General features: G+C 34.2%; 1 protein-coding gene across 1 annotated transcript in view; it reads right to left on the reverse strand.

Annotated features, from left to right (window-relative positions):
- Positions 1 to 4,263: 4,263 nt before the first annotated feature.
- Positions 4,264 to 14,746, reverse strand: part of LOC150095079 (nose resistant to fluoxetine protein 6-like) — a 43,016-nt gene continuing 32,533 nt past the window's right edge. The window contains exons 10-13 of the mRNA XM_090411189.1: positions 6,615 to 6,735; positions 5,942 to 6,128; positions 5,061 to 5,203; positions 4,264 to 4,536 (exon numbers count right to left, since the gene is read on the reverse strand). Coding sequence (XP_090267315.1) covers positions 4,264 to 4,536; positions 5,061 to 5,203; positions 5,942 to 6,128; positions 6,615 to 6,735 — 724 coding nt within the window. The remainder of the gene's footprint in view (positions 4,537 to 5,060; positions 5,204 to 5,941; positions 6,129 to 6,614; positions 6,736 to 14,746) is intronic.

The raw sequence follows: 14,746 nt of genomic DNA on the forward strand, positions 1-14,746 counted from the left end.
AACACAGTTGCCTGCAGCTTGATGAGTGAATTATCTATATTTATTCCACAAATTAAAAGATCATGAAAAGTAGTGTTTCTTTGATTATAATTCTAAATCTCTAATTAAAAATTAAGATTTTAAACAAAATTAATTTTACTAAATAATAAATTGTTTTCTTATAAGGACAATCTTTGAACTTTAAAATGTAATGCAAAAAATTTGTTTTATTTATACACCATTATATAATTTATATAGATAAGTATATAAACTTGAAAGTAGGAACTTGAATCAATCGACCGTGAGATGCGGTGATTGATTCATTCAATCCAATATCCTTGGAGGGTAATGGATGGCAATTTTGTAGCCAATGAAGTTCTAACTGAGGCTCAGCTATTGCTGTTACCCTCCTGCCATGATCAGAGCTTTAATTGCTCAATAACATCTTATCCATACACTGTCCTCTACAGATAACGGGGCAGATGAAAAGCATTCTTGCTTCGCCCCTTTAAGCCAGTCCTTATAAGGACTATAAGGAATTGTTGTGAGGGGATGATTAATTCATTCAATCCAACATCCTTGGAGGGTAATGGATGGCAATGTTGTAGCCAAAGAAATTCTAACTTCGGCTTGGCTATTGCTGTTACCCTCCTGCCATGATCAGAGCTTTAATTGCTCAATAACACCCTATCCCTACGCTGTCCTCTACAGATAACGGGGAAGATGAAAAGCATTCCTGCTTCGCCCCTTTAAGCCAGTCCTTATAAGGATAAGGAATTGTTGTGAGGTTTCGGGGAATCAATCGACCGTGAATTGCGGTGATTGATTTTATACCCTTGGAGGTAATGAATGGCAATGCAATGCTGTACCAATGAAGTTTAACTGAGGTTCGGCTGTTGCTGTTACCCCCTTGGGTGATGAGTTTTTGAGTTCGCTCTCTTAAGGTTTTTGCCTTAAGGGAGCACTTTGAGTCTCCGGGGAAGGTGTTCTCCGGCACAGCCCGCTGAGGGACTTTGTCGGTGAATTATTTTCTTCGGAATTTGAGCGGTTCTGCTCGGTGGTCGGGGGAGCCCGTCACTGAGTGGAACCAACGCTGAGATAAGGACGGTCATTCGCCCACTATGGAGTGGCCTAGAGATCGTCCGTATTTTTGAGATTTCACCTTTACTTACATAGTCGGTGATTGATTTTATACCCTTGGAGGTAACGAATGGCAATGCTGAACCAATGAAGTTTAACTGAGGTTCGGCTGTTGCTGTTACCCCCCTTGGGTGATGAGTTTCGAGAGTTTTGAGTTCGCTTTCTTAAGGTTTTTGCCTTAAGGGAGCACTTTGAATCTCCGGAGAAAGTGTTCTCCGGCACGGCCCGGTGAGGGGCTTTGTCAGTGAATTATTTTCTTCGGAATTTGAGCGGTTCTGCTCGGTGGTCGGGGAGCCCGTCACTGAGTGGAACCAACGCGGAGATAGGGACGGTCTTTCGCCCACTATGGAGTGGCCTAGAGATCGTCCGATTTTTTGAGATATCACCTTTACTTAAACAGTCGGTGATTGATTCATTCAATCCAATACCCTTGGAGGGTAATGGATGGCAATGCTGTAGCCAATGAAGTTCCAGCTGAGGCTCGGCTATTGCTGTTACCCTCCTGCCATGATCAGAGCTTTAATAGCTCAATAACGCCTTATCCCTACACTGTTCTCTACACATAACGGGGGATATGAAAAGCATTCTTGCTTCGCCCCTTTAAGCCACTCCTTATAAGGATTAAGGAGTAATTGTTCTAAGTTGTAAATATACTGACTTCTGGGTTTTTTTAAATCATGGAAATTATAAAATCATGTGCAATATAGGTATTTATTATACAAATATTTCATCTTGCGTATCACAAAACATTATGATTTTAAGTGAAGAATAATAGTTAAAAGAATTAAAAATATATTTAATATAGTTAAGGACAACAATTTTCCGAAGTTTAGGGATAGAAATGCACTCATTCGGATTAAGATTTGGATGATGAAATGGACTTCAGCACTCTCCTAGAATAAGAGTTGTTGAATAAACCTTGTTTACACATAGATTTATGCAAATTATACCATTGTTTATCGTGGCTAGCGTTGTCAGTTCCGTGTTGTGCTAGTCCAGATTTATGAGGTTTGATATTGCCTTGGTGTTCAGAAACAAGTTTTTTTCTGTTTGTCCGTAATAAGATAAGCTGCATGAACATGGAACTTGGTAAACATGAGTAGGTATCATTAGTGAAAGTTTGACCTTTGGAGAAGGAATTAAACTGCTACTTAGTTGATGGACTTGAACTTAGTGATGAATGTATTTCTTCATTGTCTTTGCTACACGTTCATAAACGCCCTTTACATATAGGAGTCCGTGGACTTTCCCCCCCCCCCTTTTTTTTTCTGCATAGGAGAATCATTAATTATTTTCTGTGTTACTCTTCAGCCGTTTAGTAAAGCTGTTTGTGTGATGGTTTCTTGTCGAAGAGATCCTCGGGAGGAACAAAAGTTTTGTGGAACAAAAATCCGTCTCAATCGGTACCTTTCCATTGTATGTCAAGTGATGTAGATTAAGATGTCAGCCATGAAGCCATGAATCTAGACTAGCAGAATCCATACTGGTGGTCGTTGTTTAACCAGTGAGTCTCTAGGTAGTGAAGAAGTAGTCTATTGATAACTTTCTTCATTTCCATTAATATGAGAGGGTTGCAGTAATGGCGATTGATAGGTAGTTGGACGGCAGACTTTTATCTCCCTTTTTGGAATAGGCTGGATTATAGAGACAATAGAGAACAGGCGGTAGCTTGAGCACAACGTCTGAGTACAGTTAGAGAGACAAAATCTGGACCAGAAGACTTTTTTGTGTCCAAGTGTTTAATATTCTTCTGATGTTTTTTTGCCAAAAACTACACGAACTACGTAGGTGGTGATTTGCCTTTAGAATCTGTCTGTGCAGGATATGGATGAAAATATTGATATTAGGAGGTTAGCTTTGTCTTTATAGCCTGTAGTAGTGGTGGTGTGTGTATATATTTATTTATTTATTTATCTATCTATGCTTCTGCAATATATATTACTCAGAAAGAATTTGACACTGTATTGAGTACTTTGAATACTGTTTCTGAAGTTTATTTTATTACTGAAAATGCAATATCGAATAAATTACAAAAGAAATAATGCAACTTTTTTTACATCATGTACATCCCTCTTGTTCAGAATCATACCAGTATCTGAATTGAAACATGAGAATTATTAAATCCATTATAATTTATCGTATACTTAAGATGAGCATCGTACAATCAACAAGATTAACCTTTGATTTTGCGTAGTTATTTACTTCCCACCCACCCCACATAAAGTACAATATTCGATTTCTGTTACCGATTTTGATTTTATCGAAGCACCCACTGTTTCGCATTTAGAGAACAATTCTTCCATTCTTTAAATAAGAATCTGAAATGCTATAGTATATTGAAGTTGACTGTTTCTTCGTTCTTGTGTACAGTTTCTCAATTGCATTTCTGCTTCAGTTCTGTATTAATATTTTTAAGTCATTGAGTAATCCACACAGCTAAAAGTGTCCGGCACTATGTCGCTGATATACGTACTGAAAATCACTGATAAAAAAATAAGAAAGAAAAATATTAATCTTTACTAAAAGAGCACACCTCCGAAGAAGTGTTAGAATTAATAAAAGGCTTCTTCGGAGGTGTGTCATATCGAAAGATATGTTATCGTAGCGTTCCAAGAATTTCGCAGTTCTTTGAAATTGTGTTTCAAGCACAAACTCTCCTCTTTTTTGCTTTATATTATATGGATGACGTAAATTATTTTAAAATTAAAATTCTTACTTTAGAAAATAACGAATTGAAATTTAAAATTCGATTATCCATTTTTAATTATTTAAAAATATCAAATACGGTTCATTTTAACTTTAAAAAATCTTTTAGAAATTTTAAAATATAAAAATGAAAATATTTAAAATAACAGACGAATCTACTTCGTGCTTTATAATTCTGAATGTGTTTATAGAATGCCTGAACACACCGCGCAATGTCGCTTTGATCGTCTCCATGACAACAGGATATTTCCACTACGTGAAGTTCTATCAAACAACAAGGAAGTGTGAATTGAGAATATTATAACAATGAATCAACCAGCTTCATGATACGGGCAATTCGTTTTCCTAGGAATGTTTACAACACACAGCAGGAAACGCAACACTGGTTTGTTTTCTTCAGGTTATATTCATCGTCAGACGTATCATAGAAAGGTCCTCTCACATCTGGTGTGTTGCAGAAGCCCCTCGAAGTGAAGTTAACACTACAGGCTGCATATCCACTGCGTTAGATTGTTCCGAAATGATTTTAATCTTATGATCGTTCTGCTGTATTTGCAGTGTTTGTCCGTTTCTTGTCACTTCTTGACTATTATTTTTTCTTTTACCAAAGAAGAGCATCCTCTCCAAACGAGCAAAAGGTGCCTCGATGGTCAAGTAGGTGAACATTGCTAAGAGGATGCATATCCCGAGATTGGCAATGAAATCGTAGACCTGCAAAAAAGAAGACAAAATAAAATAAATAATAACAGTTAAACGAAAAATATGCGGTCATTTTCAATCAAATATTTATAAATATAAAATCACTACATGCAATGTTCATGCGGATAATTCAGCAATATCACTTGTAAAGTTATTATTGATAAACAATGAAATTTCATGTTTATGGCTATTCACATTCAACCGTTTTATGTTTCAATTTATATTAAATCAACACAATGCTTATTACAGTTTTTTTTTATTATTATTATTCATATCGGTCAGTAAGGCAATTCGAATAAAATATACTGTAACAAACACTGCTGAAGGTTTTTTTTTTACTTACCTAAACATTTGCTATAAAATTAATAAATCTGCTGTATAACCCTACAATCTAAAAGAACCGAAGTAAACAGAAGAATATTATAACAAAATAAGGGGATAGGGATAGTATAACAGTAATGTAAAGCAGAAATTCGTATACTTAGGGGTGGGGAGAGATGAGAAATCTTCCCAATGATTCTAAAGCATGTACGTACCATGTTGTAGTGAGAAAGGAAGTAGCCTCCCTTTAGTGAACCGTATCGTGTCCAAATCACAAGGCTGTGGGTTAAATAAATACAGAAAGTCAATCTGCTGGGAATAATCCATCCTTTCCAGGAAAGAATCCAATCCACCGGACCTGGGAAGGAAACACAAAACATTCAGCATATTTGTATCGTTAGCTTTACAGTACATTATCCTTATCTTTGTGCATTATTTTTATTTTTCCCATCATCTTTAGAGTACATTATATTTGTGCATTATCATATTTATAATTGTACATCATCTTATCTTTCTATATATCACTATTTTATATATTTGTACATTATCATCTTTATATTTGTACATAATTTTATCTTCGTATATAACTATTTCATGTATTTGTACATTATCATCTTTATCTTTGTACATAAATTTCTTTACCTTTGTACATTATCATCTTCATGATTATCTTTATCTTTGTATATAACTATCTTTATATATTTGTACATTATCATCTTCATGATTATCTTTATCTTTGTATATAACTATCTTTATATATTTGTACATTATCATCTTCATGATTATCTTTATCTTTGTACATTATCATAATTATCTTTCTTTGTACATTATCATTTCATAACTATCTTTATTTTTCTACATTACATCTTTATCTCTGTGCATTATATTCATAGATGTCTGCTGATTACTGTAGTTTTTCACTTTAATTCTGTCAGCTTCCTAAAATTTCTGAGCTATTCATGCAGTACATCAGTATTAGTGCGATTTAGCAATTATTTTCCTCAGTATTCTCCAATGCGTAAAACAAGTATTTTTTTTTTGTCTTTCTACCAGTTTTTTTTAGAAAGATACTTTGATTTGTATATTGTTTATTTACCTCCATAACCTTGCAGACAGGCAAATGTCATCCATGCCAGACATAATGCAAAACCTGTGCGATGACATCCTGAATAGATAGCATTGGAAATAGGCAGTTGCTGATTACCACGTATGGACTCCAGAGGCCCGATTAGAACACTAAAAGCCACTGTGACGGCGCAAAGCCATCCAAGCACTCGTAAAACCTAGAGAGAAAAGAGGTAGGAAAAGAAACAAAAAAAGGAATTAAACAAGAGAAACCTAAAATTGCTAAAATCGTAAAAATGACAAAATTAAAATTTAAACACAAAATATCTGAAACATTAAATTAATTCACTGAATAATAAATTAATAGAAAGTAAGCATAGATTATCAAAAATCATTTTTAAATTCTTTTAAAAATGATTTTTGACAAATGATATAATACAATAGTTACAATAAGGAATAAGAGATGGCAGCAGCTGCCTGTCGTATTCACCTCCATGCAGCATGCTGAAAAAAGTATACCGAAGTTTACAGGATTGTAAAAGGTGAAAATAAGCCATTCATTCCTAAAAACAGTCAGGACTAAAAAGATGTCTCTATTTCCTTTAGAAAGCAAAGAGACGTTATAAGATTTTTGTTTAAAAATTAGAGAAAAATAAAAATTAATTAATTAAATGGACTTATATTATACTCAGAGTCTCACTTACCGGATGCAAAGAAATCTTTTTCGACTTTGAGTGAAAATATCCAAGAGCAATTCCAATGCAGTAAGGGGCCACATGGACATAAGTGCGAAAGAACACCTCACTTATCATAACTTTCCGAAACCTAATAAATATAAAATTGCACCAAATTAGCAAAATAAGAAGAGAAAATATTAAGTTATTTTTCTCTTAACAAAATATGAATATACATTTACACTTAGGGCCGACGGAAGTGGGCATGCAGAGCATGCGGGCGCCGCTACGAAGGGGACGCCGCCACCAGAGCACGGTTCATAAGTTCATTTTTAATAAACAAAATTTTTATCATAAAAACAAAAAAATTCTTAGCATGATCAATATTAAACTAAATAAGGCCGGATACACCGAATAAAAATTTAAAAACAATGTATATTGCTACCTCTTTGATCAGCCGTCTGTTTACAATTTTGCAGTGAGAGCAGGCTAAATGCTTGCCTATGATATAACAGAACATGAAAGCACAGAATGTGAAGAAACAGAACAAAACAATGTTGTGTCTACTGCAGTCTATCTAAAGTGAAACGGTGAACGGTTTTTATGAGCAGAAACGAATTTTTGTGCAAAGCATTTGTTGCTAGTTAACCAGTCATATGGTTCGCATCTCAGTAGACTACTGACAGTAGCGCAGTGCGGACTATTATTTCGTCTCTGTGTCGTGTTGTGTAATAATTTCTTGTGGGTATAAAATAGAAATGGAATCAAAAATTAAAAAAAAAAAGTTATTCGATGCACAAAATCGTAAGCGTCATGCTGCGAAAGAAGCAGATATTAAGAAACAAACTGGGGTTCTTAATAAATTTGTTAAAATATTAAAATATTCTGATGCAGATTGTAACCAACTCGATACATCAGAAATCAGAGTTGAGGAACCGTGCACATCATCCAATTTGCATGAAAGTACTATTACAACTGTTGAACAAGATAACAAGAGGCATGATTTAAGTTAAAAACAGTTAGGAGAAGATTTAGTTGTAGTTGACCACGAAACTAACACATTGTTAGCCTCTGTAAATTTAGAAGATCCAGGTGAATGGGGAATTGATGAACTTGATGAAAAATTACGAGTTGTTTTAATTGAAATGGGGCTTGTTCAAAAGAAAAATATAATATATCCCAGAGATATATATGGTCGTAAATTTGGCGACACGTATTATAATAGAAAAATGGAAAACGGGGAGCTCGTGCCAAGAATATGGCTCATTTATTCCGAAACTTTAAATTCTGTTTTTTGCTTTTGTTGCAAACTTCTCGCAACTACTGAATCAAATAGTCTTGTAGAAGGTTATAACGATTGGAGAAATGTAAGTACAACTTTGCATAGACATGAGACTAGTTTAACTCACATAAAAAATTACTTAAAATAGAAGGAACTTGATAAAAATTTAAAAAAACAAAACGGCAAAGGTTGGTCGATTGGCAGAGCCTCTGCTACTAATGGCTCAGTTAAGTAAGTTTGAGCTCGGTTAGTAGTTGGAAGGGAACCAATCGTTCGATGCTGTTGGCACACTCTCCTTCGATGAGTCTTTGGACTCCCTGGAGGTGTCAAATAATAATGATAATAATATTGATTTCCAGACTCAAAACATGTATGAAATGGAAAAGAAACATTGGACGAGTGTTTTAGAACGCTTGATTGAAATTATAAAATTCCTTGGTAATCGAAATTTAGCTCTTCGCTGATCATCTGCTAAATTATATGAAAGGAACAGCGGATGTTTTTTAAAATTACTCGAACTGTTTGCGAAGTTTGATCCCGTTATGGAAAATCATGTTGAAAGGGCCCTACAATAGAGAACACTATTTGAGTAAAGACAGTCAAAATGAAATATTGGAAACTTTAAGTAATGCAATCGGGGATACAATTTTATTATCAATTCGAAAATCTAAATATTATTCCATAATTTTACACTGCACCTGATGCAAGTAAAACTGAACAAATGACCATTATTATTCGCTTTGTTTCCTGTGACAATGGAATTGTCAAGATCAGGGAAAACCTTTTAGGTTTTTTTGCAGATATATCAGATTCCACATGACGTGGTTTATGTGCAACAATAATGGAACAACTGGAAAAATGGAACATCCCCATTGAAGACATGCGAGGTCAAGTGTTTCACAATGCGGCAAATATGAAAGGGAAAAAATATGGGCTCAAAATTTTGCGTTTGAACAAAAATCCTCGAGCTTTTTACGTGCCATGTGCTGCCCATACTCTAATCATTAACGATGCAGCCAAAGTGAATGCAGATACAATTAGTTTCTTTACAATTATTCAAGAAATATAAAATTTCTTTTCATTCTCTTACAAACGTTGGGCAATCCTTTTAAAGTTCGTAAAAAAAATTAACATTGAAACAGCCATCAGAAACGCGATGGGAAAGTAAAATTAATGCAATCCGCTCTCTACGATATCAGTTAGGAGAAATTTACGATGCAATTTTTGAAATTTTAAATAATGAAAATTTTAATAAAGAAACTCAGAATAAATCACAAACGTTGTGCTAAATTAAGGACCACAAATTTATTTGCGTTTTTATAACTTGGCATAATATACTTAACAGAATAAACCCTGTGTTACATACTGAATGATCAAATTTGGAAAGGAATTATTTCATTCAGAATCTAACAAGTTAAAAATGTAAAATGAGAAACTTGTACTTGGGCAAGAAAGTAAATCCACATATATTAAACTTAAGTAGAGCTGAAAGAACGTTGATTTAAAAATGTGAAAGTAATCCTGTTTACACAAAGTTCATGAAAGGAATTTTGTATAAAATTGTAGTTAAAATAGAATATCCTATGCAGTGTATCTGAATTAATTGAGTGTAAGCTAAAGTCTTAGCCGTCCAGTGTAACTTATGGCCTAAGGCAGAGAGAAATTATATGGAAGATGAAGCTCGAACGCGTTCTTGGAAGACGCCATTCGCGGAAGATGCGTGCCGTGCGGAAAAAACGTAAGGAAGAGAGGGTGCCAAGGAGGTGGTATAAAAGGAGTTTGCCCCCTCTCTCAAAGCTCCTTTTGGTTCCTGGTTCCTGTTTTTCGTGGACGTTGGCTCTCTCTTCCGGCGGCTGGGTGATTCCGGATCGGCCATACAAGTTATGCGTTGTCTTTTAGACCTCAATAAACATGTAAATCAAAAATATCAGCTAACGCCTATTTGTTCCCGTATAGGGAGTAGGCGGGGCCGTCTACCCTATCTAACGTTTGGAGACTGAGTGGGCAGTTCAATCTCCACTGGTAGTCAATCAGAGAGAAGCTGGCCCAAGGCTATCACTGATTCATCGGTACACAGTGAAGAAGGCGGCAAGCCAGTGCCGCCATCTCGTGGTCCCTAACCCTAACACAATATTTTTAATGTCTGAAAATAGTGTGGGTTCGACGGTCGATTTTCTTGAGTTTACGGGACGAAAAACCCGAGTTACCGGAGGAAAACTCTCTAGCCCGTGCCAGAGATCGACTAACTCGGGAACCGGTCGAAAAAAGGTTTAGAAAAATTTCCTCTATCACTAGATTTGAACCACCAAATCCTTTCTTCGTGCGGTCAAGCGCCATAGATTGCAAACGCCACTTCTACTGAGCTACACAGGCTCTTCAATAAACATGTTTTGTATTTTATACCTGATATTGGCCTGAGATATGAATTCAAATTACCACTCATAAAACTGAACCTAAGCGGGAGGGATATAGCAGTATAGTAGAGATTTATGAGCCACGACTGCATGCTCAGTTTGATATAGGTGAATTGAACTAGATTAAATATGAGTATGAGTACTAGAACTTTCACCGCTGTATATTATTCTGAGAAGGTCTCCTTGGATAAGAGTCACATCTATCCTAGGATATTGGCTGGCGCAGCTTTAAAAAAATAAATGTGCCAATATTTGATCAGGAGACAGTCTCAGATAATAGAATTAAGGGTTTTGTTCCTGACTATAAAGTAACTTTATAGTCTTTATAGTAACTTTTAACGTCTAGAAGTGTATAAAGTTTATACACTTCTAGACGTTGCAATGCGTTCGTTAATAGAATGTTTTGAACAACTAAAAACATATTATGATAATTTCAATTTCTTGTATAGATTACTACAAATTAATAACGAAGATTTACGAAGAAACTGTGACGATTTGGAGATTTGCTTGAAGGACGGCGACAATAAAGACGTAAATGTAATAGAACTATATGACGAGTTATGTGCTTTCCGGGATATTTTTCGGAAGGATAATTTAAATATTCAAAACCCTTTCGATATTGTTAATTTTATTGTGTCCAATAATTTATCTTTCACTAACTTTTCAATTGCTTTAAAAATACTGTTAACCTTACCTGTTAGTGTAGCGAGCGGTGAACGTTCTTTTTCCAAGTTGAAAATTGATCAAAACCTACTTAAGAACGGGTATGCCAAAAAAAAGGCTTGTTAGTTTGGCGCTAATAGCTATTGAAAATGATATATGTGGGGAATTAGACGTTAAGACCATTATTTCTAATTTTGTGAACATGTAATCAAAAACCGTAAAATTTTAATTAAAAAATTTCAAGTATATTTATGTAATTTAATTTATTTTCTGTTATTCTGTAAAGATGTTATTTTTTGAATACTTATATTAAATGTTCTAATTATTTCTGAATTTTTTTATTATTTTTTCATCTATCTTGAGTTTCTTTTATTTTCTAAAAGATAGTTCCACTTATAAAAATTATTAAAAAAAATTTTACAAGTTACTAAGAATTTAGTAACTTGTAAAATGCAAGAATTTTTTAAACTTTAGTTCAAATAAATTTTAACTTTAATTAAAATTCATTTTAATTTTGTTAGCGATTCGGGTAGGTGAGAAGGCTATAATCCCTGTATCATTATATTGAAGTGGCTTTATCAAAATTTGCTTTAACTTTTGAGAATTTTTTGAATATTCGGGTTTTTAACGATTATCCTGCCTAGTCAATACTCCCGGTTCGTTGCATTTAGCGAACCAACGTGTGACTGTTCTGTCAAAATTTAAGAAATTTCAAATAATTTAAATTTTTATTATTGTAAAAGAACCACACACGCCCAGATCGTTACAATGGGCGCTTAGATAGAAATTGCATGCGGGCGGCAAAGACCCTACCGCCTGTTCTGCTTACACTGCTTGGAAAGAAGTCAACGGACACCCCAATGAGCAAGGTGCATCGTGCCGTTTAATGAGTCACATGTTTGTAGACGGTATAAATTGGAGGAATATGATGCTCCCAAGTCAGTGTAACTGGGTCATGGTGAAATGCCTGCGAGAAGGGAACTTACGGACTTCAAACGAGGCATGATAGGATGCCATGTTGCAGGCCTATCTGTTTGGCAAACTGTTGACAAATTGGGCCGTCGCACGTCACCAGTCATTGATACCCTACTGAGATGGGAGCGCTGGACTTCAACTGCAAATGCTACCTGCAATGCAGACCCACCATATTCACCCCAAACGTGGCCGTAGGATGCTACGAAGCATAATACGCCAAAATGGTCCAAAATTTTCATTGCTCGCTGACCTATACTTGTGGAAAGTAAGTCTCATAGGATTGCTGCAGTCATCACAGGAAAGGGGTCCTATATTATATTAAGGTGGGCGTCATGGCTGTTTGTTCCTCACACTGTGGCATCCGTTGACTTCTTCCCAATCAGTGTATGCATGTTTTTCTTATATCTGTAAGTTTAGCCCTCTCCTTATTGACAATATACATTCTAAAAATTATCATTGTACAAACTACTACAAATATTTACTAGTGAAATAATTATAAATAACAATAACTATAATAAAATAATTATTATAATTATTCCAATCAGAAATGGTTAATTCCTATCACAAATGGTTAAGCAGTAAAAGATTAGAAGATGAAATAGAATATAAAAGAATAAGAGCCATAGCTAAAAGAGAAGTCAGAAAAAGACAGAGAATCATGGAACAAATTTGTTTCTAATTTAGAACATGATTTATATAAAATAAGACCCAATGTATATTAGATTTTGAAACACCTAATTGCAGATACCAAAGAAAACATAAAATTAAACAGTGAATTGAAATTAGAAGAATTTCTAAATTACTACACAGAACTGTGGACAGACAAATATTTTAAAAAAGACAACTGGAAAACAATTAACGAAAATGAAAAGGAAATAACGAAAGAAGAATTAGAAATCAGCCTGAAAGAAACAAGAAACGGAAAATCACCTGGAGAAGATAAGCTAGGTTCAGAACTATATAAATACGCAGGAACAAGATTCAAAGGAAGACTCTTATTATTTTTAAATAAAATTTACTCAACTGGTATCCCCCCAATAGAATGGAAAAAAGCAATTGTGATTCCTATCTTTAAGAAAGGTAATAGAGATGACTCTAAAAACTATAGAGGTATCAGTATACTAAAATCATGTTACAAAATATACAGCAGAATCTTAAATAACAAACTAATAAAATATTCCGAAAACTTTATTCTAGAGGTACAAAATGGATTTAGTAAAGGACGATCATGTATAGACCCAGCCTTCTGCCTAAAATTAATAACAGAGAAAAGAAGAGAATATAATTTAGAAACACATATTGCATTTATTGACTTTGAAAAAGCATTTGACAAAGTTAAAAGAAATATATTATTTAACATATTAAAAGAAAGACAAATACCAAATAATATCCTAAAAGCTGTCACAAGTATATATGAAAATAATCAAATACAAATAAGATTAAATCATGAGCTATCATATACAAGAGAGATAAACCAAGGGGTCCGACAGGGATGTCCCCTCTCAGCAATTCTTTTTAATATCTACTTAAATGAAATAATAATAAAATGGAGTAAAAATTTACATCAAGGAATTAAATTTTCACCTACAATTAACTTAAACACTCTCCTCTTTGCAGACGACCAAATAATAATTACAAATTCTGAAGATAACTTACAGAAAGCTATTTTAAATCTAAATGAGATATCCAAAGATTATGGTATGATAATATCAACGGAAAAATCAAAAACTATGGCCTTTAAAGGACAAGATCCAGCAAGAACTAAAATAGTATTAGATAACAAGATCTTAGAACAGGTGAATTCATTTAACTACCTAGGATGTATGATCACTTATGAAAATGAAAAAGATATAAACATAAAACTTGCCTCAGCCTGCACTACCTTTAGGGTCAGTTGCTGCAGTATCCAGGTATTTGCTTACGCTTGGAATCGCCGAACTTTATATATATATAGTTTCTACTATATTCGGCATGAAACTCTTTGAGTTTCTTATTCGGCTAAGAAACTATATGGGATGTAATATCCCTAAACTTAAACAAGTTATATGTCGCCGAATTGAAGCCTTTGGCTCTTCATTTATCTAATAAAAATTGCAAAATATTTTAAAATAACAGGAGTAATTAACTCTATATTTATATCAAACCTAGTTCAAAAACAAACCAGGCTAAAAGTATACAATACATTAGCCCTACCGGTCTTAATGTATGGAAGCGAAATCTAGACAATAAAACAAAAAGACAAACAAAGATTAATAAGAGCAGAAATGAAGTTTATGAGAAAAACTGCATAGTATGCCCTATTTGATCACAAAAGAAACGAAGATATTATGAAAGAATTAAACCAAAAACCAGTAATTGAAAAAATTATAAAATATAAACATAGATGGATGGAACACGTTCAAAGAATGAAAACAGAAAGATTACCAATACAAGCCTTAAAGTACAAGCCATTAGGAAAAAGAAAACCAGGACATCCTCTTAAACGATTCAACGATGACTTCTAAGGCCGGAACAGGCCATACTAGGCCTAAATCCTTGATACGTATGATGATGATGATGATTCCAATCAGAACAGATTGAACTCCGTAACGCATTCGGTTGTTTTTTTTATTTTATTTTTATTTTTTTTTCGAAAGGCTTTTTATGTACAGTTTAACTCTTTTTTTTCTGTTGTTGTTTGTTTTCTTTTAACAGCAAATTAATTACTTGTTCATTTAGTCTTTCCAAGTTATTCTTATAAAGAGCCCATCAAGTTGAAAGTGCGATCGACATGCGACCGGCGTAAATTTGGAATAAATGTTTGGAAGTGGTGGCGAGCCTTTTACCAT

This window comes from Typopeltis vanoorti, chromosome 21 (genome assembly GCF_054136105.1).
Source record: "Typopeltis vanoorti isolate ZY-2024b chromosome 21, IOZ_Tvanoo_1.0, whole genome shotgun sequence".
NCBI classification, from domain to species: Eukaryota; Metazoa; Arthropoda; class Arachnida; order Uropygi; family Thelyphonidae; genus Typopeltis; species Typopeltis vanoorti.